The 21,111-nt window shown below is 44.8% G+C and overlaps 1 protein-coding gene across 4 annotated transcripts in view; it reads right to left on the reverse strand.

Moving 5' to 3' along the window:
- il17ra1a (interleukin 17 receptor A1a) overlaps nucleotides 1-21,111 on the reverse strand; it is a 72,840-nt gene that overhangs the window by 6,961 nt on the left and 44,768 nt on the right. For all 4 annotated transcript variants that reach the window (XM_084330457.1, XM_084330456.1, XM_084330455.1 and 1 more), the window contains 3 exons: nucleotides 11,090-11,164; nucleotides 10,092-10,161; nucleotides 1,949-2,077 (listed from right to left, as the gene is read on the reverse strand). In XM_084330457.1, coding sequence (XP_084186583.1) covers nucleotides 1,949-2,077; nucleotides 10,092-10,161; nucleotides 11,090-11,164 — 274 coding nt within the window. The remainder of the gene's footprint in view (nucleotides 1-1,948; nucleotides 2,078-10,091; nucleotides 10,162-11,089; nucleotides 11,165-21,111) is intronic.

Here is a 21,111-nt window from a genome sequence, read left to right on the forward strand (position 1 = left end):
ACGTTTCATATGACTTAACTCTGTTTGAACCACTTACACACACTGCTGTGCTTAACCTAAAACACATTTAGCAATTCTACTTCTCAGTGATTAGAGTACTGTAAGTGAAGTACGCAGATAATGTGCAAATATACAATAAATTCACCAAACACTACACAAGACCAATGCTGTAGAGACTGATGAAAATATGCAAAAAGTGTGAGGCTGACATTGTGCTTATAGGGGTGCAAATCTGGGCCTATGTTTTGCTCCTTGAGTGTAAGGTTTTGATAATTGTGTAATACTTTTGATTTGCGTGTTTATGCAATTGAAGAAAACTGTAAAGACTAGAGATTAACTGTTTATTTCTTTTGTACATAGGCTGTGCATATGTTTGTTTGTTTGTTTATTTGCTTATGTGTATGATTCTTAACTGTTTTTATTTTGTTATTGGTGTATATGTGTGTATGTATGTACAGTATATGTATATATATTATATATATATATGTGTATATATGTATATTTGTACTCCTGTTGGGGCCTCTTGGACCAGATCAATGTTTTATCTGGCTAAATAAAGGTTAAATAAATAAATAAAACACTGATGATTTGGTCCTGTTAACTTTGAATATTCTATGGAGACTGCCCAGATCCCTCTCATGGACATGGACCTCACTTTGAGAACCTCTAATGATTCTAGTTCTTCAGTATTCATCTCTAATTACTCTAAAATTGCGTGTTTCTGTGTTAAAAAAAAGAAAAAAAAAAAACCCGGGCTGAAGCCCCCAATGTTTTCTAACCCTAAAAACGCCCCTGGTGGAGATATCACCTCGAGTCAGAATCGAGTCAACCTTTAAAAAACCCACTACCTGTCTCCCTAGTGACCGAAACTGCGATCTCAGTAAAACATATCTTTTTCATGTATTGTTCCAATTATTAACTTCAGTCCTCACCATACATATCGAATATTTATCCATTTTCAGGATTTTAACCATTTCTTAAATTAGGGTTAGAGTTAGGGTTAGGGGGTTAGGGTTACCCTAGGGTTACCCTAACCCTAACTCTAACCTGTCCAGTTCTGCGACTGGGTGAAAGGTGTGACACTTGTTGTTCACACGCTTAATAGTGATTGTTTTTAAAAAAACAAACATGGATTATTGTAAGGTAGGTCAAAGATGTGATACTGAGCTACTTTCCTGGCATATACATAAAATATAGCCAACGCTATCCTAGGCCTAAGCTAACCGCCACTGTCCGCTTACATTCATTGTGCTAAGCTAGGCTAACGTGCAGCCAGATAGCTTTCTACTTTTTTCTATTTCCCAAAATGTTGGCGTGTCCTTTTAAGGATCAGCCGAAGTACAGTACGACGAAAAGAGGTTTGGCATCCAACTGTAGTGCAAATGTAACCGTAAAGTGCCACAGCAATATCGAAACTACAGGTTATTAAATATACAAATTAGTACTACTGAGTGTAGTGCTAATCAGATGTATGTACAGAGTTGTAGTATTAATATATACAGTGATACAGTATGGTAGTAAGTCGTACTGGCCAGCAGCGTAACTAGTAAGAGTAGGATATGTACAGATATAGATATAGTAAAGGACTATGTGCGGGTAAGTACAGACAGGTGTGGATAGATATATATGCAGTGAGAATACAATTTTAATATATATATATATATATATATATATATATATATATATATATGGTACATACAGCATTATAGTACATGCAACGGTATATATGAGCTACATACAGAGCTATGGGTTATATGCATGTGTACAAGTTTAATATTAATATATTTAGTATTCTGGAAGTTCCCTGATACCGATATGTGATACCAGTATCAGTACATCTCTCATGAGATATTCAAAAATGTGATGTCTCACTGAAGCCTTTGTTATAAAACATCAAAAGCATATCCATAGCACATGAAATGAAAAATACGAATGGGATTCTACTCACGTTTCTTGCGTCTACACAGGACGTACACGAGACAGCCCGCCGCCCCGCAGAGCGCGGCCACTCCCACAGCAGCAAACAGGTACATGGTGGTGTTCCCGCGGCCATCTGGGGAATCTGGTCTCGGGACAACTGTGGAGATCGGAAGAGCGATCTATGAACAACAATATTGCTGCTTTTACAGTACAAAATAGTCACGTTTTTCTTTAATATTTCTTTTGTCCTTGCTGTTGTCCTGTATGGACACAACTAGAAACTAAGGAACCTATATTAGAATGGAAATGCTTAATACCTGCCCATACCGGTCCATCAGTGAGCCATGTAAGCTCAGAGGAAGGACTGATATGATAATATCTAATATATAGCGAATAAAGCAGTCACTCCAAAAACAAACTGCAAAGAATAATCAATAAATCCTCCAAAATAATCCACACCCTCCTCCCATCACTCGAATCACTCCACCGCCAAAGTACAATAAGAAGAGCAAGAAAAATGATCTCTGACCCCACTCACCCAGCACACCATATCTTCCAGCTGCTGCCCTCCGGGAGGCGCTACAGATCTCTGACCACCAAAACATCCCGCTTTAAAAACAGCTTCTTCCCCACTGCCATACGGACACTGAACGCTAGGTTATGACTATAACCAAGTTCTGTTAGTTAGAGGTGACGCTTGGCATCACACTGCACTATCTCGCGTACGTGCACGCGTACTGAATAAATTCCACAAATGTACCTCTAATACCAGTATTAGTCTGACCACACCCCTCATCAGCTTACCTTCATAAGCAGGTGTGTGGTCACCTGCTCTCCTCCTTCCCAAGCTTTCACCACAAGGTGAGGTCAAGGGCTGCAGCGGCCGTCTGATGCCAAGCGTCACCTCTAACTAACAGAACTTGGTTATAGTCATAACCTAGCGTTCTGTGCCGTTAGAGGCTCTGCTTGGCATCACACTGCACAATGGGAGGCCAAGCGGAGCCGCTGGCTGACAAATACACCCCGCTGACAGCCCCCCAAAACCATCAGAACAGGGAGGGCCGAGCCCCCCTGACCCCCCCTAATGGAGGGTATCCCCCCTATTAGGGGCTTCACGGGAAGGCGACGGACCCGACCGTGCGAAGAGGCACTCAAGCAACTCAACGCACAGGGTGAGCAGACCGTGGCTTGACCCCACGACTACACACACGCACAACCCGCATGCCACCCGGGAACGAACGGAGGAACAACCTCGTTACCGCCCCCAGAATCACGGGGTCAAGGGCAAACCCAACCCCGTGGCAAGGCCGTAGCAGCGGAGCGCGAAGGAAGACCCAGACCCACCAAAAGGACTGGACTCCCTGGAATGGGGGCCCGGAGAAGCCCATGATGCCAGCATCAAGACCCCACCAGGTGGGCACGTAGTGCCCCGCCCCCCACATCGCCAGCGTATTCGGACAAAGGCCCCCCAGTTACTGCACCTAGTAATCCCAGGCGGTATCCCAACCAAGTACTAACCAGGCCAGAACCTGCTTAGCTACCAAGATCGGACGAGATCGGGCGTGTTCAGGTCGGTATGGCCGTAAGCCGAGCGGGCCCCGTCCCCCCAATAGTACACCGCCTGGCACACTGACCCTGCAGAACAGGCAGTCAGCATGGCCGTAAGCACACAAAAAAGGTTAACCAACGGAAGCAGGCAGCGCACCGGGGAAAAACCAGGCAACAGGCTGTTAACCCTAGCCTGGAGACTGCGGACGAGACAGGCGCCAGAGGGGACAGCTGAACACAGCTGCCCCGGCGGAAGGGGCGTATGCTGGCGTTGTTGCATGACCAAGCCTCCATTTAAAAACCCCCACCCAGAGGGGTCGAGGCAGAGAAGGCTGACACGATTGGCAGACGTCATGAACGTGCAGGGGCACCCTCAACCGGTGAACCCGGGAGTTGACACTGCTCCAACACACCAGGGAATCAACCACCTCGGTGTTACCCAATGCGGTGGTTGTTCCTATAACCCCTCAAGAAAAAACTCCAAAACACACCTGCGGGTATACACCGGCTATACCGCAGTACAAGTGTTTCAGTTTTCAAAAAAGGGTTAACCCAGGCCTACGGGTCGCAAACATCACTTCGGACCGGGCCTGGCGGTACGGGAAGCACAGGGTCACCAGAGGAGGTCAAAAAACCACCCCCACAGGCCCCTCTTCGCCATGCGTGAGAGAGGAGCGAAAAATAATAGAGAACCAGCCCCTAAGCACACCGTACTTGGTATTCCCAGGCGGTCTCCCAACCAAGTACTAACCAGGACCAACCTGTGTAGCGGCCGAGATCCGACGAGATCGAGCGTGTACAGAATGGCATGGCTGTAAGCCATTACGACAGTGCTGAGTAAAAACATACCCAACCAGGGTCTCCATAGCGCTTAACCCTGTGACACCCAGACCGACCTGGCATTTTTCCCCCTGAAAAAAACCCAAGTCCCTCAGGGTACCAGAACAGCAGATCTGCATCCCCGGCGGACAACGGGTTCAACTGACCTGGACCAGCGTGACCAGAACCAGTCCCGTGCCCTAACCACGCCGACATGCCTACTCCAGGAGAAGGGCAGATATGCGTGTCGATCTTAACATGAAAAGAAGGCGCCACCCAGATGTTCGGGCGAACCGCGCCTGGTGGCCCACCCCAAGGGCGTGAGACCCCTCCACATATGTTCAGATCCATTCCGTCATCATCCCCCAGACATGAACGAGAATCCGTCGACAACCCACCCAGGTCATGGGATGTGGTCGTCGGAAGAGGAAAAACCCCCATCTCAGTTGCTTTATAAAAACGCTGTTTCAACCACAAGCAACCAAGGCGTGCCAGTCAATCGCCTGTTTACAGCGAGCTAGCACTATACGTGCGTCGGGACACACCCCCATCAATGAACAGGCTATTTAGACCTGTCATTGAATCCCCAAAGCGCCCAGGGGAACGACAAGAGGGGTGTGACACTCCCTAACTCCAACACTTCTGGAATAGAAAAGAAGGAAGCATCAACAGTATGTATCCCAGTCTACACAGCCGGGGTAAAAAATGTTCACATTTTTACATCCCACCACCCTCCCATAGGAAGGAGACGGGGATCCCCAGAGAGACTTCCCACGCGAGCTGTACAGATTGAAAAGAATATATTGCACCTTGAGCCATGTAAAAAACTGGTTTTAGGGCTCTCCGGGGAAGAGGCACTGAACCCATACACACTCAATAAACGAATTGAATCGAATACACACACAATAGAAAAGGACCCTTCTAGAGGGTCCACTCACTTTGACAATCTGAGGAGGAAGGCTCTGTACTCTGATGGAGGCTTCCTCACATGGAAGAAGGAGTCCGAACTCACAGAAGGCCTGAATAGGCGCTTGGTGAGGAGGAGCCCTGACCACCCCCCCTGAAAACAGATCCATCACATGGACCTGAACAGCACACGGAAGTCCTACCAACAGAGACGCGCACGGTGACGTACTCTATGGCGGGGGAATTCCTGCGGTACACACGCCCAATATACCAGGCCGTGGGACCAGGAACTCCCCCCCCCCCCTCCCCCCCCCCCCCGTAACGTGCCGAACCGCCACGTGACGGGAACCTTGAAGGACAGGGGGTGTACCCCTGACCGACAGAAACAATGGGGAGAGGAAAGGTTACCAGTTCACCCCTTTACGACCCCACACCCATGATACGATGTAATGACAAAAAGAGAATATGACACAGTCATAGTCAACTCTATGAAGCGTTTTACAGCTCCACACAGCGCATGAGCTAACCTGCTATCTGATTTTTACTAAGGAAAACACAGAATAGAGAGGGCTCTAAGAGCCCCGGTCCAACATACACATGTGCTTCTGTGGCCAGTCCAACCCAGTTGTAGGTCACATGACACACACAACCCATCATCACCTACAAAAAATGGCAAAAACACTCAACAGAGGAACGCCGTTTTTTTCACAATGAGAGAATACATCATTCTCGATTAGTATCGGCCACAGGCCTTGCTAAGCACACATGACAGCAACCAAACCATTTTCTTTTTTTAGGAAAATAAGTCTCTCCAGCAGATTTAGCACAACCTCAGCAATCAAGCTAAGAGTTACATCGCATCCCTACCACACAAAAGACACAAATAGTGCACAAACATGTCTGATAGGAGGATGAAAAAGTCCCCAGGGAACCGGGGGGGAAAACACAATCCTCCTATTTTACCCTCAATACGGCCAGTTAAAACAGGAAAACCTGTTAATATGTGAACACACTGTTCATTGTCATCACAGTCTGAGAAAGAACATTCTTTTACTCACTTGTCACCAAGCATAGCTTCATAGGTTAGTTACCTTAGTTGTGAGTACACAGTACATATAAACACCATGATGTTTCTCACACAACAACCAGATCATTACATCCCGATTTGCACGGAGAAGCTAACTGCCAGTGACAAAAACAGCTCACACATAACCCGCAACGTATCCTAAATGCATTGTAGCAACACACGTTTTGGGAAAAACACCGTTATTCACAATACATTTAGCAAAGTAAAACCAGAAGACGTGTTATGAGGTCTGGTCAACCCCGTTCCTACCCGGAACGCAGATCAGCGAAGTGCAGTCACAGACACCGTAGGAACACAGCCGCTCCTGTGTTGTCCGAACTGGGCAGCGTCACCGCCCCAACCCGCACTACAGTCCCCTGTTGATGCAACCTTGCCGTCCTGGCTCAGGGCAGGGTCGACGAAACATCCCCTGTCAAGGATGACGTCGTGGTCAAGAGTGTAAAACATGTTAAAATCAAAGCACGTTCAACAGAATAGCATCAAGCTAACGGCCGCTCCAACCGTTCGGGTGCTACTGCTTCTGCTCGCGAGACGCCAGCTAACGACGCACGCGATCAGAAGCGAGCTCACGGCGGCGCGCGAGAAGCTAAGCTACCCCGCGCCAGGCCATGGCCTATAGCAGCAAGCCAACGTTACCTAGCGACCACGACATGCTAGCCCCGCAGCTAACAGCTGACTGGCTAATAGTAGGCCCAACCTAAGCAGGCCATGCAGCGATCCAGCAGGCTAACGCAGCAGTTAACAGCTGACTGGCTAACCGCAAGCTATGAACATGTAAACAATGACATAACACTCACCCAGACAGGCCGCCGTTCTGAACCTCTCCTCACTTTTTAAGAGAAAAGAGAAAACAAGATGTCAACACCGCTTCACAACGGTGATTTTACCACACCCGACGGAATCAGCACAATACCAACTGGCCTGTGTAGCTGACTTTGAACATGAATCTGCCGCTACCGCACATTCATGCACATATCCCCTCGTGAAGGAATACTCTCATTTGGATATGAAAGATGGGGCCTTAACACGGTGACAGAGAGAATCCACTCGTCCAAAACACACAGGGATCACCAGTGTCAATGGTCGCGGCCCACTAGTTAAAACTATAATGGTCTTCAGACCAAGGTCTCCTGTCGCCTAGGTGGCTGAACAAAGGACCCTAGCCTGGGGCCGGTTTCCATAAACATTGTCAAGTAGCCCCCATAGCACTAACAGACAAGTGGAGCCTGCCAGCAAACACTACTCACCCAACCTGGAACGCACCGCTTCTCACAACAGCGGCATGTCCGACAGTTCAGCTGTGGCCTGACAGGTTTCACCCCAACAAACACAGCAAGGAACTGCAGTTGAGAAGCATGCAGCGGCGTGCTCCCAATACGAAAAACCGGTGGAGGGTTTTTAGAATGATCATCATCCTCTAGACACTCCAGTACGAAGACAATATCGCCGTATTTTCTCGAAAAATAGTGAGAGAGAAAATAAAGATATGATGTCAACGTATCCTTGTTTCCCAAAGCTGTTCCTAATCCAATTTCTTCCATCATGGTGTCAAGTGTGGGGATCTACCGAGGCACTTATTCCTTGTGGTGAAAGCGAGAAGGAGGAGAGCAGGTGACCACACACCTGCTTATGAAGGTAAGCTGATGAGGGGTGTGGTCAGACTAATACTGGTATTAGAGGTACATTTGTGGAATTTATTCAGTACGCGTGCACGTACGCGAGATAGTGCAGTGTGATGCCAAGCAGAGCCTCTAACGGCACAGAACTCCCTGTAGCAACCCCCCTACCTCTGTTGCTATGGACATGGACATAAACTGTGATATTGTGGTCTTGTAATTATGTATCTATGTATTTAACTGCATGTAGTATGTATTGTAAGTGATGTTATATGTTGGAACAATGCTGTAATTGCACTGAAAACAAATTCCACCAGCCTGGCTGGGTGGTCATTAAAGAATCTAATCTAATCTAAACCCAATAAAGTGAAACACTGCATGGATCTAAGCGTGCAGAATCTTCCTTCATCTATCTTGAATAGGAATACCACTTCATGGAAGTACTATGGAATTCTTATGAGCATAGTATTTAAGTGAATGAACAACTCATACAAATAAACTAGAGAACTAGACTATTTACTGTAGATTAGATTAGATTCAAATGTATTGTCATCATACAGCACAAGTAAAGTACAACGAAAAGACGGTTGGAATCCAACCAGAGTGCAAATGTAACAGTAAAGTGCAAATAGTAATATACAATGTACTGGTGATTAAACTGGGTATAAAATATATAAATGAGTACTACTGAGTAACAATGCTAATCAGATGTATGTACAGAGTTGTAGTATTAATATGTACAGTGATATAGGTATAAAGACAGTAAGACACTATGTATGGTAGGAGTCATACTGGTCAGCAACATAACTAGTAGGGATAGATATAGATATAGTATCTAGTACAGACATGTAAAAAAGGGTTACATCCAGGTATGTACAGACAAATGTGGATAGCTATATATACGGTAAGAATTATATATATATATATATATATATATATATATATATGTATATGTATATGTATATATATATATATATATATATATATGTATATATATGTATATATATGTATATATATGTATATATATATATATATATATATATATATATATATATATATATATATATATATATATATATGTATATATATATATATATATATATATATATATGTATATATATGTATATATATGTATATATATATATATATGTATATGTATATGTAACGGATGGTATCGTGAAGCACAGTCACGAAGGGCTGGGGTGAGTAGCGGTGCTAGGATGGTATCGTGAAGCACAGTCACGAAGGGCTGGGGTGAGTAGCGGTGCCAGGATGGTATCGTGAAGCACAGTCACAAAGGGCTGGGGTGAGTAGCGGTGCTATGGGTTAAACTCACTCTCACAATCACATCCTCAAAAGATGCATAGACACGGTACAAAGAAGTGAATTCACCTCTTGGTATAGCGGTCTGTGCTGTTGCCCGTGGCGTGGGAGACCCGGGTTCGAAACTCCCTCGGGGCATCGAAGTTTAAGGTGACGATGTCACAACCGTTACATATATATATATATATATATATATATATATATATATATATATATATATATACGTTGAAGATTTTTTACTCCATAGATTAATCTAGATGAATTTATTTTAATGCTTTCAATTATTTAAATTAATCTCCAAAGTTAAAGCATTAATTTTGACAGCCCTAATATATATATATATATGTGGTATATACAGGACTATTGTATATGCTGTCATACAGTTATATGAGTAGACTATAGTATGAGGTAGGTACAGTATCTACAGATATATAAAAAGGATTATATGCAGGATTATATGTACAGCCAGATGTGGATCTTGAATAGATCTTGAATAGGAATACCACTTCATGAAGTACTACGGAATTCTTAAGAGCATAGTGTTTGAATGAACCACGTCGTCACCATTTACCATTCACACGGTGGCCAGGGAAGAGGGTGGAAAGGAATCCCAATCTGGGCACGACATAAGAGCAAAATGGCCATCGCACGAATATGGTAAATTAAAGGAACACGCCGACATTATGGGAAATGCACTCACCGTCACAAATGAATGGAAACGGATACGGACCATTGGTATCCATCGTCTCGTCTGACTCAAGAGTTAGTTTCCCGTAACGTGGGCTCGTTCCTTAAAGCCGCTCACCTGTGGCACTCAGTGCCCTTTCCTCATAGCTCTGATATCTGACGAGTGATACTTATCATCAACGTACCTCGACATATGTGGAAGGTTTTCCTCTGCCGCACGCAGTCGTTGCTGCACTGAGGGAAGAACGGCTGAATCTGTGGGACAACGTAGCGACGGGAGACGTGATGAGCATCACTTACATAATAATAATAATAATAATAATAATAATAATAATAATAATAATAATAATAATAATAATAATAATAATAATAATAATAATAATAATAATAATAATAATAAACGTTGTATAGCACCTTTCATAGAAGAATTGGAGCTCAAAGTGCTTCACGGCAATACAAAATTAATAAAGAATTGCACAGAATTGGCAGATCAATGCATAAAGTGCAGACATAAAATACGTATAAAATGAGCATAAAATAGATAATAATAATAATAAACTGTATTTGTATAGCACCTTTCATACAAGAATTGCAGCTCAAAGTGCTTCACAACAGAAAGAAATGAGCATATAAAATGCAGACATATAAAACCACAGTTTTTCACTATCTATTTTGGGATCTAACATCCCAATAGGCCACCTTGTTTATGGTTTGATTCTATTGCAGTTTAAAAATAGACAATAATAAAAAGAGTAAAATAGAATAGACAGAGTACAATAGTGCAGTGCAATAAATAGTAGAATAGAGTAGACAGAGTGAAATGATGTAAAATAGAATGGACAGAGTAACATAATGCAATAAACATTTTCTGAATGACTGCTTACCAGTTATTCGATAACAGATATATATATAGAGCATTAAATCACATAGTTTTTCATATTAGGAACATCTTGATATGCCTCTTTGTTTACAGTTTGATTCTATGGCAATTTTAAAATAGACAGTAATAGACAGAGTAAAATAGTGCAATAGTGCAGTGCAATAAAATAGTTAGTTTGTAGATATGAGATGTGTTTGTACACACTGACCTGCAGGAATTACTTTGGGATGTGTGAAATCTAGTTGAGAAAACAATCAAAAGAATGATGCAAGAATACACTTAAAAGAAGATAACAAGATTTACCTCAACATCAAAATAGCAGCAGGTTCTTGGGAATTTCTCCAAGTCGAATGTCACACTCTGGTACGTCTGATTGTTCTGAGGAAAATCAAGAGAGTATTTCAAAGCTCCACTATGTAGATTTAGATAGAAAAAAATACCTGTAGAATGAATTAGTTACAAATGCTTAGAGCCTGTTCATTATCTCAACACAAATCCAGGAAATGGCCTTTTGATAATGCCCGATATTAGGACCTATTAGGAATGCTTGACCACTGAGTCTGACGCCACCAAAACCTGCACGGATTACAACGTATGACATATCATGCCAGTTAGGGTACCTTGTGTATACTGCACCTTGTGTATACCATTTACTTTTACTACTAATAGTATATTCAGAATCAAATGTTCTATTGCCTTAATTTCTATTTCTTCTATTAGTAGAATAATACCACCACTCCACACCGTCTCTGGGAACCCCATAAATTCAGTCTCTAGGCTGTACACCAATGTGACATCACAGATTGTGGAGGAAGAACAAAAGCCTTCTCTTTGGTTTGTGGCTTAGAATGAATGACTACTGATACAGCAAAACCTCCTATCTGCATAAAAGAAAATGGGGAAAAATCTCCTATCTGCACTTTGCGAGGCACCTGGTCGGTATTGTAGCAATATAGTCCAAAAACAGTGTATTGTATTGGGTATCCTTAAAAAATTGCATTCTGAAAGAAAACAACACTTTCTTTGGCCATCGATATGTGCAAATGTAACATCGCAAAACTGAAATGCTGTGGCGTTCGCCAGTAATGCACCAACATGTGTGTGTGCGTGTGTGTGTACTTGTATTTCTATACTACAGGGGACACTGACCTGTTTACACACTCATACCAAAAACATTATGGGGCCAAATTTGGGTGTCCCCATAACACAAATTAGGTTAGGATTAGGGTTATTATGGTTATGGTTAGGTTATGGTTAGGTTAATGTAATGGCAGAATTTCTTTAGCCTTTCGTTTTCAGTGCGGGCAGCAAAAAGTTTTCAGACTCGTGTCCAATGGCTAATGCAAATCTGTATCCACAATTATGATGTACACACTCACGGACTCCAGAATACGTTTTGAAGGTTCTTTACTTTCTTTGGGCAGTCACAAAGTCTTTGGGCAGTCACAAAGTATAACATCATTCTTCATAGGATATATAGACCGAACTAGGATCATGGACTACGGTCAAAAAGTTATGTGCTTCCAAACTGCATGGACACTGTCTCACTACTAACTAGGCAATACATGTTCACGGCATATCAAGACTCTCACACATGCGCAGTAACACATCTAAAGTACATTTATCGTTAATTCTTAGAATAATTCGCAACTAAATTATAAATATGGCTTATAGCATACCACAGCATTACAAATTTAACTACTGCTCATTTTCTATGCAATAACTAAATATAAAAAATACAAATATATTCAAAATATGACTTTTCAAGATTTGGCTCTTACAGTTATGATTAGGTTATGGTTATGGTTAGGTTATGGTTAGGGATAAGGTTAGGGTTAGAGTTAGTTATAGAATGCATGTAAGTCTATGTAATGTCCCCATATTTCACATAAACAAACGTGTGTGTGTGTGTGTGTGTGGGGGTGGGGGTGGGTTATGATATGATCGGCTATTATTTTGCGCCTATGGGTTTGGAGTTACATACATTAAGTAAATGATATTGTTTATTACACCGTTTATCTTTTCTCATATTTTCATATTCAGATCTAATTTTATTGCCTATATTTATGTCTTTCTACTACTATCTGCCCATACCTGTACCCCCTCCCCCGCGCTGCTGTGATGGCGGAGAGTGTCCCGAAGGGGATCAACAAAGGAATATCTTCTCTTGTACATTCGAGTGGTCTAGAAATATAATGAGCACCATTTGCCAGGACGAGGTAAAACAAAGCAGAATGCATCAAGGCGCAGTGCGCTGCGTTTCCTGTGCTGAAGGAATCTGGGGCAGAGCTGCCCATTAACAGGATGCAGTTCGTAGAAAGTAGATGTTCTGGGTCACGTCAGATACACCCGTCTTCGATGTGCATTGCACATGTTTAAGCTAGCGATACCCCCCCCCCCCCATCATTTCATAATATATATTATGGTTGTTAACCATTCTGATCCACATATTATAAAGGTCACTTTAAGGAAAGAACTGTTGTGGTTCTTGTATAGTATAGTTTGGAAATAGCAAGTATAGCATAAGGATATAGAGTAAAAACTGTATATCGTATAGTAGTGTACCTAGGACCCAGTGCCTTAATTCGTAGCTAACATTGTATTGCATTATCTCAGGACTTTACCATGTCTATTTTATCATTATTTATGAACCACATATTATGGTAATGTTGTTAACCATTATGATCCATATATTATGGTAATGCTGTTTACCATTATGAACTACATATTATGTTAGCGTTGTTAACCATTATGAACCATATATTATGGTAATATTGTTTACCATTATGAACTTTATGGTAATGTTGTTAACCATTCTGAACCACATATTATGGTAATGTTGTTAACCATTATGAACGAAAGGTTATTTCATAACCTAGTTATATGAATACTGGCTGAGCGTCTCGCTCTGCCAATGAGATATCCTCTTATCTCCACGCACCTAGCGTGCACGCGAAACAAACAAATGCACCCACTTGCACGTGACCAAGCCACTCCCATGCGTCCCCCTATATGATGCCAGAAATGGTCACGCTCCACCTTCCCAGATCAATTTCCATAAGCGGAAAACCATCCAAGGGACCTCAGGGCGCTAAGAGCGAGACGCTCAGCCAGTATTCATATAACTAGGTTATGAAATAACCTTTCGTTATATATCATAATTGGCTATCGCGTCTCGCTCTGCCAATGAGATATGGGGCAGAGCGGACGCGTGGCCCGACAAGTGTACCCCCTGAGGGCCCGTAAGCCCCAGCCAGGGAGGAGGGGAGTCCCGTCCACCCGCCCGTCCTAACGAAGGAGGGGAGGCAGTCAACTCCACCAAAGTGCGAAAAAGGGGGAACCAGGCACCCCTGAACGCACAGCACAGGCGGGACCACGTGTGACACAGCACCCTGTGGCCCACACCCACACACCCCTGCTAGCCCACCAAATGGTGGGACGCAGGAGAGGTCCCAGTCCTCAGAACCGCTTGGGAGTCAGAACCCCCAGTCATGTCCATGAGGTAAAACCTAACGAAAGTACCCGGGGAGGACCAGGAGGCCGCAGCACATATGTCCTCCTCCGAGGCCCCCCCAACAGGGCAGCAGAGGCCGTCACTCCACGAGTGGAGTGTACCCTGACGCCCCCGGGGGGGGGACCCGTCCAGCCAACGTGTAGCAAAGGGCAATGCCCTCGCACAATGAATGTGACAGGCGCTGCTTGGACAGCGCCTTACCCGCGCGAGGGCCACCGTAACAAACAAACAGTTGATCGGAAGCCCTGAGATCCCGTTTCCGACTGAGGTAACCCCCAGTGCATGGACAGGACACGACAGGTGAAGGCTCGCCTCCAACTCACTAGCGTGAGGAGGCGGACGAACGCCTGAACCACAATATCCCTGGAGCGAAAAGAGCTCCAGACATTCATTGGCACGAAGACTGGATTAGGCCTCAGAGTCACACCGCTATCCTGAATAGACAGGTACTCAGGCCGCACCGAGCACACAGCTCACCCACGCGCTTAGCGGAGGTGATGGCCAAAAGAAACGCGGTCTTAAAGGACAGCCGATCCAATGGCGCCTGCACAAGAGGCTCAAACGGGCCCTCTGACAACCGGCCCAGGACCAGTTGGAGGTCCCAACTCGGAGACAGAGAACGTTCCACAGGCTTGAGACGCCGAGCACCAAGCAGGAAACGTTTCACGAGAGGGTGGCTGAACATTGTTCTGCCCCCACTCTCGACCATACGCCACTTCCCAGCGTAAGCCGCGGTAGTGGACGGAGCGTGCGCGTACCGGATGGCGTTAACCACAGAAGAGTCAAGACGCATCCCCACCAGATTCACTCTTTCAGCAGCCAAGCCTAGAGGCTGCCCCAGAACGGGAGGCAGAATAGAGTTCTGCGTGCCTGCGAGAGGGCCCGCGGTGACCACGGAACAGGCCACGGCGGGGCCACCAAGAGCTGAATCAGGGCCGGGAACCACACAGCTGAGCCCCGGCCCAGCGCTCCTGACGTACCCGCCCCAACAGCTGAGCTATCAGGTGTATGGGGGGGAATGCATACAGAATCCCGGGTGGCCACGGAATCGGCCCCAGACCTGTCCGACTATGTCTGGACGTAGTCCCCAATCGTCAGGGTGAGGACCGCCCCGCGACATCACATCTGCACCCACATTCTCGCTGCCGGGGATGTGGAGAGCCCTCAGGATGCGCAGATTGAGAACGCCCACAGCCAGAGCTCGACCGCCGCCCGGTGCAGACGAGGGGAGCATACTCCTCCCCGTCTGTCAATATACGACGCTGACGTCGTGTTGTCCGTCCTGATCAAAACATGCTTGCGCACCACAAGGTGGCCGAGCCATTTGAGGACCAGAAGGACTGCCTTCAATTCCAACACATTGAAATTTAGTGCAGACCTGGCAGCATGGTCCTGCCAGCTGCCCCCTACTGCGTTGGCCCGACACATCCCCCCCATCCCGTGAGGGAGGCGTCAGTGAAGACCGTGATGTGTGACAGCCTACTGCCCACTGAGAGGGATGCCCATATAGACCTTGAGCTTAGAAATAAGCCCAAGTACTCCACCCGTTGACTGGGGAGAGGAGTACTCTACTTCCAGTCTACAGCAAAACCCAGGCTGGTGAGGAATTCCACCACCTGCCTGGTATGAGACCTGGCGATCTTCTCTGACCGGCCGAGGACCAGAACGTCGTCCAGGGTAGAATAAAATTCGTATCCCCCGACGACGCAGAGGCCTTAGCGAATGGCAGCCTCTGGTACCCGTACGCTAAGCCCTGCAAAGGAAGCATAGGTATGTCCTAGGAGGGAAGATCGGGATGCGAATACGCATCCTACAGGTCTATGGAGGTGAACTAGGCAAAATCTGCATATGGCTCGCCGACAACAAACTATCATTACACATGGGCAAAACAGAGTCCATTCTCTTCGGTTCAAATAACAAACTCAGCAAGACCGACGGCTTCTCAGTTACAGTGGGTGACAATATTGTCGCAAGGAAAGATGAAATTACCTACCTGGGTTTCATCCTAGAGGCTAATCTTTCCTGTGACAAAATGGCATCCAATGTAATAAAAAAAGTCAACCAACGAACTCGATTCTTGTACCGGATCTCCTCTCTGGTAAACAAGAATACCCTGAAGACTCTGGCAGGCACACTCATTCAAGGGTACTACGACTATGCTTTCACCTCAAAGGCACTAAAAAACTAATTACAAACATCTCAAAAAAACTAGTCAGACTACTGCTTGACCTGACTCCTAGAACCCACCTCACCCCTGCCCACTTTGACAACCTAGGATGGCTTAGAGTAGACGACAGAGTACAGCAACTTGCAATGGGCCTGGTCTATAAGATACACTACACGACCAAGGTACCCATGTACATGTCAAAATACTTCCCAAAGGTCAGTGAATACCACGATCACAACACCAGAGGGAGCTCCACAAATCATGTTAAACCCAGATTCGGCTCAAACAAGGGACTAAACACGTTTCGCAATCATGCCACATCAATGTCGAACGCCCTACCCAAAGCTGTAAAGGAATGTGAATCACTACCCACCTTCAAAAACACTCTCAAAAAACACCTACGGGAGACTGCAATTCGAAACTGGCCCCTACAAATGTCCTAACCCAGTTGTACAGTAAATGACCAAGTATGACTTTGTCAGTATTCCAATGTACAGTGTGTGTCCCCCCCAACCCCCCCCCCCCCACCTCCAATGTACAGCCCCCCACCCACCCACCCAACCCCCCACCCCACCTACCCAACCTCCTACAATGTACAGTTTCTACGTCAAATGTATATACACTCTTTTTCTGGACACTTTTTGTATCACAAACAGTACTGTATTTGCAAATCTGGTATGTCATAAATGTATAGATGTAGCAGTACTGTCTATCTGTATGTTGTGTATGTCATATATGTTATGATGAATTGAAAATGGGGGACCCTGATGTAAACAAGACGAAAGTCTTTCTCTGGTCTGCATCCCCTTAACAATTGTATGTATTGAGCTGTACCCATTCTGCAATCTGTTAATAAACTTTTCAATCAATCAATCAAAACCAGTCCCCCAACTTTGTATCTGAGTTTTATCGTCACTTACTTACGTCCTCATATGAGGTCCTTCCTCTAGACTTAGTCTGGAGGAAGGATATACCAAACTTGGAAGTAGATTTTGATTGGGATGAAGTGATTGATTGATTGAAAACTTTATTAACAGATTGCAGAATGGGTACAGTACAGTACAGCTCAATACATACAATTGTTAAGGGGATGCAGACCAGAGAAAGACTTTCGTCTTGTTTACATCAGGGTCCCCCATTTTCAATTCATCATAACATATATGACATACATGACATACAGATAGACAGTACTGCTACATCTATACATTTATGACATATCAGATTTGCAAATACAGTACTGTTTGTGATACCAAAAGAGTCCAGAAAAGATAGTATATACATTTGACGTAGAAACTGTACATTGGAGGGTAGGTGGGGGGGGGACTGTACATTGGAGGAGGTTGGGTGGTTGGGGTGGGACACTGTACACCTGTACAAGCAAAACTGAATTTTGGGCAAACGTTCGGCTTTCATCACGTAACCCGGATCATCAACAGATTAATCTTAATTTTATTCATAGGACTTACTTAACTCCTAGACGTTTGTTCCTAATGGGGCTTAAACAAGACTCTCGATGCTCCTTATGTTTAAACGGTGATATTGGTACATTTATGCATATGTATTGGGAACAGTGTTGGGACTAACGCGTTACAAAGTAACGCGTTACAGAAACGAAGTTACTTTTTGCCGCAACTAGTACTCTAACGCATTACTTTTGAAATTCAGTAACGCTACTTACGTTACTGAATGGTTTGTTAGTTCGTTACTGCGTTCTTTTTATGTAGATTCATAGCGAGCGTCCTTATTTCGCCTGCGTTTGTTTTGTTTACTGTAGACTGAAAGGCGCTATATAAAACGAAGTATTATTATTATTATTATTTCTTTCCGTAGCCTCATTCTGTTTTCGCACTTCTGATTGGCCACTGACGTTCTGAAAGAAATAGGCGCTCTCTACAGTAAACAACAAGAGGACGCTCGCTATGAATCTACATAATAAGAACGCAGTAATAATAACGAACTAACAAACCATTTAGCAACTACTTTAGAGATAATTAATATACAACATGGAAACGAGATAAAGAACATGTTTGAAGGGCTGCTGGAGTCAACTGGACTAACGTTACATCTCGACCACCGCAGACTGGTGACGGTGAGTGCAATGTGTTCACTGAAACTCAAGATCAACGGATTTTGACTGTACTGCCAGGGAATCTCATAATACTAATCAAACAATATAAATATAGTCCTTTCATGCACAATTGATATCCTAACTATTCTAACGTTGCAATGCTTTGATAACAACGCTGCAAGATGGTTATGAATGAATTAATGAATGGATGAATGAATGAATGAATGAATGAATGAAAACTTTATTTAACAGATTGCAGAATGGGTACAATACAGTACGGCTCAATACATACAATTGTTAAGGGGATGCAGACCTGAGAAAGACGTTTGTCTTGTTTCCATCAGGGTCCCCCATTTTCAATTCATATAGACATTTATGACATACACAACATACATGACATTTATGGCATAGGGACATATAGGTATTTAGTACTGATACATTTGTGACATAAGCGGTATTCAAATATACAGTACTGTTACCCCTAGATCCTGACAGAGTATATACATATGATGGGGAGGGGACTGTACATTAGGAGGGGGTGGGTGGGTGGGAGAGAAATATACATACAGCGGGGAGGGAATATATAATGAAACGCTCTAGACCACATTGCTTAGCAGAGTTCGGTGATGTGAATGGAAACTGTCAAGTTGATCAACCGATTTTGAGTATATGGGGCATGGGACTTGAGCAATTTTTTTTTTTTATTTATTTTTTTAAATAACTAAATAGTTACTTTTCACAGTAACTCATTACTTTTGGGTGTAAGTAACTAGTACAGTAACGAAGTTACTTTGAAATGAAGTAACTAGTAAAGTAACTGAGTTACTATTTTTCAGTAACTAGCACAACACTGATTGGGAATGCCCGCCGGTTAAGACATTCTGGGAAGAAGTAACCACGCAATTATCAGAATTTTTATCTCTGACCATACCTATACTGCCTTCTGTATTGATGTTGAATGATGTTTCTCAGTTAGCAGCCTCTATACAGGTAAAGAGACTAATTTTGTCCGGTCTTACGGCTGCTAAAAAGCTGATAGCATCACGCTGGATTCAACCGGATAAAATGTGCCGGAAGGTATGGGTTCTTACCTATCTCGATGTGATTTATCTAGAGATATCTACAGCAAGAATTGTAGGTGTTAGTGAAGCCAGCATAGCAATCTGGTTAGATGTGGTGGAGAGGATAAAGGTTAGCATATGAATTTGTAATTCCTGGTGTTAAACGGAATAATGGATGGATTGTCCAAAAAGGGGTCTTGAGGGGGGGGGGGGGGGGAGCGAGCAAGAGCATAGGTATTGTATTGCATTTATTATGGGTAAATCTTTTAATTTACATTTATTTTGATTTAAGTACTGGACTGCCATTAATTTCATTATTGTGTTAATCATAGCCCTGTGATTTATTGTGGATTTCCATTGTTTATGTATTGTGTGTCTGGTTTTATGTAAAAAAAAAAAATTCAAAAAAAATTCAAAATATTCAAAAAAAAAGTCTCCCCACCTGACAGCGCCTAACAGGTGGGTGACGGTCAACATTCAGAACCTTCCATGGGACAGGTCCAGTATGGGTCTGACACTCCCCCCCCCCCCCCCCCCCCCCCGATTTCTTGGGCACCAGAGAATATCGGGAGGAACGCCGCTCATGGGACCACGATGGCGGCCTGCTTCGCCGCCAGAGAACGAATCTCCTCGGCCAGGGCTGTCACTGCCGCGGACTCTGATAATAGAGTCTGTACCAAACTCAAAAACGGAGGGCGGGGGTGTGTAAACTGTAACACAAGCGCCGCCCTCAGCGTTCTCTCCATACACACCGACATATGGCTACCACTGCAGCCATACGTGGTAAAATTCCAAAGCGCCCCCGCCGCCAACTGCCGCTGGTCCGCTAGGAATCGTAGATAGGTGGCCCGGTCCCTCCCGCTATGCGTTGTCAACCCTGGTCTTGCCAACCGCGCGAGCAGGGTGTCTCGTGGAGCCGGGATATCGCACCCTGACTCTACCAACGAGGCAATCGCACCCAAGGGGGGGTCCCCGACAGAAGGGGCGGTCTGAAACGGGGGGAGCGGCCATCACCCTTGGTGACATAAGCTCCCCCGCTGAGCATCTTCCCGGCATAGACTGCTGAGGATAGCCTGCTCTGCAGCTGGACATGCAAGGTGTGTGGTCCCCACACTGCCCGATAGGGTGGGTCCCTACACACCGTAGCCCTGTAGTGATATTACTACCACCCAAACCACGCGTGCCTGACTGACCACCGCCGGTCTTCCGGTCGGGGGAGGCACTAACGTGATACCCGGCCTGGCGAGGGCGGGCTGGGGGAACTCGCGCTGCGACCTCGAGTTCCCCCGCTGACAACCTTTTTCGTCGACAGACACAACACTAGGCTCACCAAACACAGACGCAGGACGTGTGGTGTGGGAGCCGCTTGACAGCACAGCATTCTCACAGGCAGACCCAGGCCTAGCTAGCAACTGGGTGTCAGCCCCTGTCCCCATGAGAAGCGAAACGTGGGGCCGCTTGTGCTTCACTGAAAGCACGCGGCCCGCAGCCAAAAGGGAACAAATCAGAGCCCTG

Source organism: Notolepis coatsorum (genome assembly GCF_963971535.1).
Source record: "Notolepis coatsorum genome assembly, chromosome: 15".
Taxonomy (NCBI): Eukaryota; Metazoa; Chordata; class Actinopteri; order Aulopiformes; family Paralepididae; genus Notolepis; species Notolepis coatsorum.